This window comes from Hypanus sabinus, chromosome 7 (genome assembly GCF_030144855.1).
Source record: "Hypanus sabinus isolate sHypSab1 chromosome 7, sHypSab1.hap1, whole genome shotgun sequence".
NCBI lineage: Eukaryota > Metazoa > Chordata > Chondrichthyes > Myliobatiformes > Dasyatidae > Hypanus > Hypanus sabinus.
Window position 1 is genome coordinate 31,813,578 of NC_082712.1, and position 11,549 is coordinate 31,825,126.

General features: G+C 41.2%; 1 protein-coding gene across 1 annotated transcript in view; it reads right to left on the reverse strand.

The window, feature by feature from the left end:
- ufsp2 (ufm1-specific peptidase 2) overlaps window positions 1-10,899 on the reverse strand; it is a 126,010-nt gene extending 115,111 nt beyond the window's left edge. Inside the window, exon 1 of the mRNA XM_059974020.1 lies at window positions 10,865-10,899. Coding sequence (XP_059830003.1) covers window positions 10,865-10,867 — 3 coding nt within the window. The 5' untranslated portion in view covers window positions 10,868-10,899. The remainder of the gene's footprint in view (window positions 1-10,864) is intronic.
- Between the last annotated feature and the right edge of the window lie 650 nt (window positions 10,900-11,549).

The window sequence follows — 11,549 nt, forward strand, 5'->3', positions numbered from 1 at the left end:
GCCTAATACTCTACAATTACAAAGGGCAGCAAAGACAAACCACACCAGTAAGCTTGACATCAATGGTGTGTAAGTAACTGAGGAGGACACCGAGTGACAGGATCTACAGGCATTTGGACAGACAAGAAATAAATAAATAGGGATAGTTAGCAGGGATTTGTGTGTGGAAAATTGTGCCTTCCAAATCTATAAAGAGATTTTTAAAGAGGTAAATAAAAGGATGAGGGAAGGATGGGGAAGTTGGCTATTTGGACTTCAGCAGAGTGTCTAAGACTTCTGCACAGTACCATAGTAATTTTATGATATATATGAGTGATGATATTCCTAACTCTGATAGGAGTCTCTGTTGTGGAATGAGTGTGAAGGGGGCAGGGAGAGAGGAATTGTGGTTCAGAAAAGTGGAAAGGACAGGGAGGGAGCAGGAAGCACCAGAGATACACACTGTTATGATCAATACAGCAATTGCTTGAAATCAAATGGCCATTCCTGGTATCTCAGAGCTGGGTGTGTCTGTACCCACACCAACTCCGCCCCAGCACTCCTTCTCTGACACCCGTCCCACACCACTCCAGCAGTGCTCTATTCTTGCCATTCCCAATATCCTTTGCTCCCACCGGATTTACAAACTCACTCTTCACAAACCACCAAGTCTGGCACCAATAATCATTCCATGATTAAAGTCGCTTTGATCATTTTACTTCCCCATTCTGATATTTGGTCTGAACAACAACTGAACCTCTTGACCACATCTGCATATCTTTATACATTGAGTTTCTGCCTCATAATTGGCTGATTAGATATTTGCATTAATGAACAGGTGTACAGATGTACCAATGGAAGGCTTTCTTAAGAGTGAAAAAAAACAATTCCATTTGAGGTTAAAGACAGAATCAGATGCACATCGGCTCTGGTAGGGTTTGCTTCTTACAAAGCAAAACCTAACACAGCAGTGATGTTTCACTCCCAGATGAGCTCAAAGCTTTGTATGCATGCTTTGAAAGGGAGAATAAAGCTACACCTATGCAAATCCCTGCAGTATCCAGTGACCTGTGATCTCTGTCTCAGAGGATAACATCAAAGCATCTTTCAAGAGAGTGAATCCTCACAAGGCATCAGGGCCTGATGGCGTAGCTGGTAGGCTCTGAAAGTCTATGCTAACCAACTGAATGGAGTATTCAAGGACATTCTCACGGCAGCAGTTGGAGGTTACCACCTGCTTCAAACAAATGACAATCACACAAGTGCCCAAAAAGATCAGGGTGAGTTGTCTCAATGACTATCACCCAGTGACACCCATATCCACCATGATGAAGTGTTTTAAGAGGTTGATCGTAGATACAAATCAACTCCTGCATAAGGTAGGACCTGGACTACGCAATTTGCCTATTGCCACAATAGGTCTAAAGTGGATGCTATCTCAGCAGCTCTCCACTTGGCCTTGGATTCCCTCTACAATAGTAATACCTATGTCAGGCTACTGTTTATTGATTACAGGTCAGCATTTAACACAATCATACCCTCAGTTCTAATCAACAAACTCCAAAACCTGGGTCTTTGTTCCTCCATCTGTAACTGGGTTCATGACGTTCTCATGAGGATTCCACAGTTTGTGTGGATTGGAAATAACATCTCCTCTTCACTGACAATTAACACTGGTGCACCTCAAAGATGCATACTTAGCCTACTGCTCTACCATAGCTACACTCATTACTTTGTGGCTAGGCCAGGGGTGGGCAAACTTTTTGACTTGTGGGCCACAAAGGGTTCTAAAATTTGACAGGGGGGCCGGACCAGGAGCAGATGGACGGAGTGTTTTGGTAATACACCTCATAAAAGAAAATAAAATATCATGGGATATGTAGAAAACATGTGCTTTAATTTCAATTGAAAATGAACAAATGCATTACAACAAAATATCTGTCTTTGAAGTCCCATGGTATTTAGCTATTTATTGAAATGACTTTTAAAACACTGAAAATTAAATGAATAAAATACAGCTTTTTTTAATAGTAATAGTTATTATTTTAAAGCACTGAAAATTCTGTTATCCTTCAAGATATTATCATCATCACTCTCCTCCTGACTGTCTTTATTTCAAAAACGGTAGGAGATGCAGGTCTACTTGTCCTGCTCCTCCTTATCCAATTGTCCCCTGTGTCAAAACTCAACAACGACCAGCACAAAGACAGAACAGTGACAGCGCGCCAGTATGCGGAGCGCGTTATTTGATCTGGAGCGCATTTTTTATTTTGAGAACGTTCGTGCACCTGCGCACTACTCATGTCCATCACTTAACAGAAATGACATGTAACATGTAAGGCTTATTGAAAAAAATATTTTCAAATGCATTTTTTACATAACACAACGAAGAAACTTATTTTTAATTTCAGTGGGAACAGTGTTGTTGGTCTCCCTTTTTAGCCAGCTCATCAAAGTCTGGATTTAGTTTTGTTGTGGCGATTCTCAGGATGGATCTGAGGTGTTGGTCAGTTAAGTTGGATCTGTGGCTGGCTTTGTTGATGGTCATGACGCTGAACGCCTGTTCACACAAATAGGTCGAGCCGAACAAAGAGTAAAGCGCAAATGTGGAGTAATACGCTGCACCTCAACAAAGGTCAATGTATATAGAGTGCATCATCTATTGGGAAAATGCCAGAATTGCGGGGAAAAAACGTTAACAAGGTTTATTAATATAATTTCATCAAGTTCTGTGGGCCGGATTAAAAAGCTTAACGGGCCGTAGTTTGCCCATGCTTGGGCTAGGCACAGCTCAAGCACCATCTATAAATTTACTGTCAATATAACTATTGTTTGCAGAATTTCAGGTGGTGACGAGGAAGTGTATAGGAGTGAGTTAGAACAGTTGGCTGAGTAGTGTCACAGCAACAACCTTGCTCTTGATTGTGAACTTCAGGAAGGGGATGTTGAGGGAACACACACCAGTCTTCATTGAAGGATCAGAAGTGGAAAGGGTGCATCACCGTCTGGCAAAGAAGGGTCACTGTACGGGATCAGAAAAAGCTGCAAAAAGTTGTAAACGCAGCCAGCTCTATCATGGGCATTAGTCTCCCCAGCATCAAGGACACCTACAAAAGACGATGCCTCAAAAAGGCGGCAAGCATCGCTGAGGACCCTGATCACCCTGGACATGCCTTCTTCTCATTGCTTCCATCAAAGCCTGAAGCCACACGTACAACATGCAGGAGGAACTCAGCAGGTTGGGCAGCGTCCATGGAAATGAGCAGTCAACTTTTCAGGCCAAGACCCTTCATCAGGACTGAAGAGGGAGGGGGCAGGGGCCCTATAAAGAAGGTGGGGGAAGGGTGGGAAGGAGAAGGCTGGTAGGTGCCAGTTGAGTGACCAATAAGAGGAAAGATCAAGGGGTGGGGGAGGGGAAGCAGGGAGGGGATAGCAGGAAAGGTGAAGAAGGAATGTGAGGTGAAAGTGTTACGAATGATGAACAACTCTGATGGGCAGAAGGGTGCAAAGTCGCCCCCCCCCTTTTGGAGAAATTGCAAATCGCTACTATTTCAAGGCTGCTACCAAGGAAATGAAAGGGACAAAAGGAAATCTGCCAAGATAGTTGTTATAGATAAACAGCTCATGTCAGTTAATGAGAGAGAGACAACGCAGAGATACACAAAGTGGAATGTCTCCTCCTAACAAAAGCAGAATGGAACCACTGATTACTGCTATTGTCTTTTGGAGAAGGCTTGTGTACTAGGTACTGTTCTATTCATTGAAACCCCTCAGGGGGCAACCAGAGTGGGCTGGGTTTGATGGATTGCATCATCCCAACCTGATTGACACCTGAGACCCCGTGAGTGGGGATAAAAGTAGGGTCTGGGGCAACACCCCTCAGATGCACCAGGAGAGACGCTACGAGACCAGTGGGGGCTTGTGTGTGTGTCCACCGTTGCCTGGGTGATGAGTCCACCACGGAACAGTCTAGCTAAAGGACGGAGGGGTCATACGTGAATGGCCACAACAACAATGCAACAACGGATCAAGATCGTAAAGGAAAGTCGGCAAGTCAATAGCTGTTACTGTTCTCTCTCTCCAACAACTGCAACACAACGACCAACAACTACCGCAGCCTGCATGAACTGAACTGAACTTTATATTTCCATCTGACAATTCATTATCCCCTAGGCAATGATAGAGCTTATTTCTTATTGATTATTATTATACCCGAACTTTTAGGTTTAGTATTGATGACGTATATTATCTGTATATTTGCATTGATATTATTTTTGTGTATTTTTACTAATAAATACTGTTAAAAATAGTATCATCAGACTTCAACGGCTACTCCTATCTTTGCTGGTAAGACACCCAGTTATGGGGTTTGTAACAAAAGCATTATGTGCAATAGAAGAAGGCAGAATCATGAGAGCCTGAAGCTTCTCCCTTCTGCCATCAGATTTCTGAATGGACGGTGAACCATACTATCTCACTATTTTTGTTCCTCTTTTTTTGTACTACTTATTTAATTTAAATATTATATATATATATATATACACACACATTTATATACACACACATAGATACACACAGACATACATACATATACACCTACACACATTTTTATTGTAATTTATAGTTTTTTGTTATTATTATGTACTGCAATGTACCACTGCCACAAAACACCAAGTTTCATGACAGTGCTATTAAATCTGATTCTGCTTCTGTTTCCTGACCCAAAAAAAATCCACCATTCTTTTCCCTCCACGGATGCTCTCTAACTTGCTGAGTTCTTCCAGACCTTTGTTTTTTTGCTCAATTCAATAGTAATTTATTCGGCTCTTGATATTCCATTGCTGATGGGTTTACAGACTGAGAATTAACAAATAGACAGAATGTTTCAGTGATTCTTTGCTCATAATTTTTGTGTGACAGCCAGTATTATAGTTTGATGCATGGATTTATTTTTTGAAAGAACAAAATTTGACAAACTTTGGTCAGTATTTCTTTTGATTCCTTGCCTTTTCCTGAAATGCCAACCTGAAATTTCTTGCAATTATATTCCGTGGAATCCAACTCTATCATTCTCACAGAAGAGTGCAAAACTATGTTCTCCTTCCTGTTTACTAATTCTGCCTCTCTCCATGGTTGCTAAATGAAACTGAAATAGACCATCACACTCTGCTGTCTTTTTGAACAGAGGAGAGCTTCAGTCCAGACTTTTGTCAAAGCATGGTCCCATTTTTCTCTACCTCCTTTAACCCTACTACTTACTATGATCTTTTTTTTTCCTTTAGCATCTTGTACATCCCTGATTTTACTTCCTCTATTTTCAGCAATATGGATCATATTTTTTAACCTACTACAGTATGCCTGGAAGTCTATCTATAAGTCTCTCTCAATTTCTCCATGTTTTAAGACACTTGAAATTTTGTTGCTCAACCTTGCTATCTGCCATGATAAATCCTTGAATGGTTATGTCATATTCTGTTAAATAACTCTTGTGAAGTGTTTGAGGATAGTGACAACTTTCATGAGATCGGTAACGTAGTAGGACATTCCAAGCTAGTTCACACCAAGCTAGCAGTTACAGGAGGACTTGTAAACAGGAAGGACTGTTTTAAAACTGAGACATTGCTTAACCAAGACCCAACCAATATTAGTAAACATCAGGATGATGGATGAGTGGAACAATATAACTCCAGATTCTGGAAATTTGAGACTGAAATCATGGAAACACTCAGCAAGTTGCTCAGCATATATGGGAAGAGAAACAGAATTAATGTTGCTGGTTAAAGAACCTAATGAGAACCGTAAAAAAAGTGATCTGGTATCCAAATTTAATATTAGAATCAGATTTATCATGTGTATATCAAACCATACAGTGAAATGCATTGTATGAATTAACAACCTACACAACCTAGGAATGTGCTTGCTGGGGGCAGCCCAGTATTGCCACACATTATGTTGCCAACACACCATGCCCACAATGCCTGCCAGAACAACACAGAACACAATAAGCAGCAAAACAAGTCCCTTTCATCCTTCACACCTACCCACACAAACAGACAGTTCTCTAACTCCAGCATAGGCTTCCAACCTGCAGTCTCTAAGCTTCAGCCATCAAGCTTCATCTTCCGGACTTCCAATCACCCTTCATGCTCTGATCTTCGGTATCAACTCCCAGACCTGCCAATGATGGGACTCTCAACTCCAGTTTCAAACACTGGGCGTGCTGACTAACCAGTCTTTAAGCCTACTTTTGCCTTCTTCTTGCATGGACATTTGATCCTGGGACACCCAATGGGTGTTCTTCATCAGCCATTCATATCATTGGCTTTCAAATGTGGAGCAGAGGCCTGGACTGCAGATGCCCTTTGACATCTGCCTATATCAAAGGATTTCAAACGCAGAGTGGAGACCTGACCTCTAGCTCCTCCACATTCCTGTCCCTAATCCATAACCTGTCCTCTATCTCTCCACTCTCTCCCCAAAACCATCCCTACAAACTTGAAAAAATGTCTGAGCCGTAATATCAACATATGCATCATACAATGAAGCAGGCTGGCCAGGAGGGAACTGGAATAGTTATGTTTTAAAGTTATAAAAAAACAGTTTTAGCAGAATCCAATGTGTTTCGCCAGCAAACATGGAGGTCTGTTATCAAATAGGCAATTGATAGATAGTACAGTTATATGGCTTGAATTTGGCCTTAAGATTGCATAAGGTAACAGAACTGAAAACAGTTTGCTTCAGCCTCAAACTGTGATAGGGAGGACGATGGAGTTCATAGTGCATCAGAAGATCTGTGCCTTGGTAGCTGCATTATTGATTACTTAATATCCATTAGTGGATGAGAGATGAGCAGACTTGATAGGGCAGGTTCAAGGGAGGTGGTGAGAGAGCACTAGGTGATGTCTTGTCAGAAATGTAGAAATTCTCATTGTTTTTTCAGATATTGTCATTGAGGGCAGACTGTAGAGAAGGAATGGCTGGAATGAAGGATCGGTCCTTAGGGAAATCAGAGGTAATAGTTTTAGAAATGGATACAAAGCTACTGTGAATGTTTTTTTTTAATATAGTTGGATAGCTAAGCTTAAGATATGGGCAATTTCCCCTGCTAGATAGTCCAAATTATGTGTCAATCACTTAACTATATAACTAAATTTTAATTATGAATATTGGGATTTACAGCATTTAAAATAATTGTTTTCTGCTCTGGAATTAGAAAAGGGAACTATAGAAAGTGTTTCAGATGCTATTAATAAGGTGAATTCACAAGCTATTTGGTGCGGAGAGATCGCTGTTTATGTGGCCTGTGCCCCATAAGTCTACACCATCTTCGGAACTGCATGAGAATAGAAGCTGCAACTCCATCTTAAAATTTGTGGCGTAAGTAACAGTGGAATATATTAAGTATGTCAGTAATATTTTGGGGAATGTTTTTGGGACCATCATTATGAATTAAACAATACATTAAGTGTGGGTATTAAACTTCTTTTTTAAATTGCAGACAAATATCTATAGTAATCTTGTTCTTTCAATTTTAATTTATATTTGGAGACATAACTGTACATTTCAATCACACAAGAATGCTTTTATTTAGTCTTCCCTTCAGTCTTATTGAGATTTTGTGATTTTAATTTCTTTACCTTTGATTGTCATGCTATATCCTCTCTGGTCTTAACCTTTTTTCCATTAAGGTGCTTCTTAAAATCTATTTGTTAGATTACATTTATCCTAAAAACTGTTTATGTAGCTGGTTGTCAAATTTTATTTGTATCATTCTAGTGGCACTTGTCGGAATGATATGCCCTTCAGTTCAAATGCTGTACAGGTGCATGTTGCATTTTGACATAAAGAGGAGTTTAGTGTGATCAAACTGGACTGCATTCACAGCACTACCATTCTCTTTTGCAGTCTTGGGCAGAACAGTTGCCATACCAAGCTGTGATGTACCCAGAAAGGATCTTCCCTCTGGTGCATTGGTAAAAATTGGTGAGGGTCATCACGGACATACTGAATTTCTTCAGCCTTCTGAGGAAGTAGCGGCATTGATGTGCTTTATTGGCCACGCCATCCACATGGCTGGACCGCGACAAATTGTTGCTGATATTTACAGCTAGGAGCTTGAATCTCTTAACCATCTCCATCTGATACAGACAGGGCTGTGCATTCCACCCTTCTTCCTATGCTTTACATAGCCAGAAAGAAAAAGTACATTCTAAGTGAAAAGGCAACACGAGTGAATCTGCAGATGCTGGAAATAAATAAAAACACAAAATGCTGGCAGAACTCAGCCGGCCAAACAGCATCTATGGGAGGAGGTGGTGACAACGTTTCCGGCCAAAACCCTTCATCGGGGTGAAGTAACGTGGGATGGTCGAGGGGGGATAAGAAGTGGGGGGAGGGATGAAGTAGAGAGCTGGGAAGTGATAGGCTGGAGGGAAATGGGCTAGGAGGAAGGTGGAGAATTATGGGAAATAGAAAAGAAAGAAAGGTAGGGCTGGGGGGAGATTATAGTGAGGGGGGGAAAGAGAGAGAAAGAGAACCAGACTAAAATTATAGATAGGGATGGGGTAAGGTGGGGCAGGGGTATCAACGGAGGTCTGTGAGTTGAATGTTCATGCCGGCAGGTAGGAGGCTACCTAGGCGGGAGATAAGGTATTACTCCATCGACCTGCGTGTGGCCTCATCTTGATGGTAGAGGAGGCCATGAACAAACATATCGGAGTGGGAGTGGTCTGTGGAATTGAAGTGTGTGGCCACAGGGAGATCCCACCACTGCTGGAGGACTGAGCGCCGGTGTTCGGCGAAACTGTCTCCCAGTCTGCCTGCAGCGGGTCTCCCCAATGTATAAATGGCCACATCAGGAGCACCGGATACAGTATATGACCCCAGTTGACTTGCAGGTGAAGTGGTGCCTCACCCGAAAGGACAGTCCCCATACCCCATCCCTATCTATAATTTTAGTCTGGTTCTCTTTCTCTCTCTTTTCCCCCCCTCACTATAATCTCCCCCCAGCCCTACCTTTCTTTCTCTTTTATTTCCCATAATTCTCCACCTTCCCCCTAGCCCATTTCCCTCCAGCCTATCACTTCCCAGCTCTCTACTTCATCCCTCCTCCCACTTCTTATCCCCCCTCGACCATCCCATGTTACTTCACTCCTGATGAAGGGTTTCGGCCTGAAATGTCGTCACTACCTCCTCCCATAGATGCTGTCTGGTCTGCTGAGTTCTGCCAGCATTTTGTGTTTTTATTCTAAGTGAAAAGTTTAGCTATCAATGACTGTTATACAAGGAGACAATAACTGTTCTGGAAGAGGACATTTTTCAGCTGCAAATGATAATTCAGACACAGCTGACAAATTTGGCCGGATCACTCATTCTGTTGTTCCTTTGCAGCACGTGCTTCAGTTCATTGTGTTGGAATGGAGAAAATTAGAGTGGAACTGAGCAAGGAGATCTGTGTGTCAGTCCTCCTGAAGCGTGACCATCGAGTAATGGTGCTATGTGTGTGACAGGCATGCATACTAGCACTAAGGTGAGATTTTCTATACAAGATCTCCTGCAGGGACACACTTCTGATAAAGGTTTCTCCTCTGGTAAAATTTGACATGTGTTTAACATCCCCACACAATCTAGCATCCAATGGTGAACATGAAAAGTGAAAGAAACAATATAGCAACATTTAATAAACAAAGTGCTTTATTGGTTCACAAGGCTGGCATGGTTTCTTATTATTTAGAGGACCCATGACCCATGCTCCACCTCAGGATAACACACAGCTAAAGGGTTGCCTTTTGAAGACACAGCTGAGTTTGATGTACCTAACTAGGAAAGTCTGAGACAAGGGTAAGTGTTGGAGCCATTTATGTTGGAACTACATCAGAAGAAGAAAATTGAGATGGGGGCAGTTTGTGAAGATTGTATAAGTACTGAATATCAGGAACTAGCTGCTGAATATGAACAACAGATGGTGAAAAATTCACAAAAAAAAATCATTTGTTACATGTATATAATGCTCAGGAAAAACCTATCATGAATGTCAATGGGTACTGCTTCATCATTTTCCATCACTTCTCATAGATAGCCATCTTATTCCAGGATGAATCTTTACTGCATCATTTATAAGGAGAGTATATCCTTTCCAAGGTTCAAACACTAAAACTGCATTGTTGTTCTCACCCAAAAAGTTACTTAAGATACTGTGATGTGGCTTCCAAACCTGAATCCCAATTCCCATCAGTTATCTGGGAAAGAATTTAAAAGAAAAAGCTTGGATTTAATAAGGATCTTCTTTCATAATGCAGTAATCAGTTGAATGTGAATTTTCACAAATAAATGAGCCAATATTCTCAGTGAATCCCATGTTCATATTTAATATAATCTTACTTGAGAATTTTCCCACTATCAGGGCTAATGTTAAATTATAACACAGGATGAATCCATATCCATTCGAGTATAGAACATTGGGGAATAACCTAATCAAAACGTTTTAAGGATTTTAGAAATAGCAGTGGTGCAAACAGTTAGTGATGTCCAGTAGAGATGAAAAAAAAACACAAAATTAGAGGTCCACGTAACGTAGACAGAGCAAAACATAGTTTTAAAAGTCCTGGTAACCATGAAAGTATAAGATTGTGGGAAACCTCCACCTAATTCAGTAATAACCTTTAAGAAAGGAAATCACCCACTCGCAGCACGAATTAGCATTAATAGGATGGAGAGTTTAAGACATTGACTACTTTAGATTTCCAACATCTCTGCTCGGCAACATACGAGTCCGATTCTGAACACACGTGCAAGAGTAAAATACAGAAAAGTTTATGGTTAACATTTAGTCGGAACCTTCCTCTCTTGTGCCTTCAAATTGGCCGGGCCGCGATGTCAGACTTACCATGGTGAACACTGCTAATCCGCAAACCGCCCAGCCTATCTCCTGCCGCCGACTGTCGCTTCAGCGCCATGTTGTTGCCATGGAAACTGCTGATGGTTGCTAAGGCCGCCATCTTTGTGAGGGGTTAGCACGTTTTACCGCAGGCCACGGTAACGCGGTTAGCTGGGGTGGGGGGCGGAGTTAGTAACTGTACCAAAACGTTTTGTTTTGTATGTTCTTGGAGATTTAACTAACACCCGTTTAACGCAGTAGATAAATAACTTGCTGATTGAACAATTAAAATATGCGTGCTTTATTTTAAAATACTATTCTGAATATAATGGTGGCTCACATCACCAGGTTCAGGAACAACCATCTGGATTCTGAATCAAAGGGGATAATTTCACTCAATTTCATTTGCCGCTTCATTGAAACGTTCCCACAACCGATGGACTCACTTTCAAGGATTCTTCTCATGTTCTCCATATCTATTGTTTATTTATTTTAATTCTTTTTGTATTTGCACAGTTTGTTGTCTTTCTGCACTCTGGATGAACATCCAAGTTAGGTGGTCTTTCACTGATTCTATTATGGCTATTTTATAATTTTGTTTGAGTATGCCCATAAAATGGATCTCAGGGTTGTGTATGGTGCAATTTATGTACTTGATAATAAATTTACTTTGGGCTTTGAAAGATGATAATTC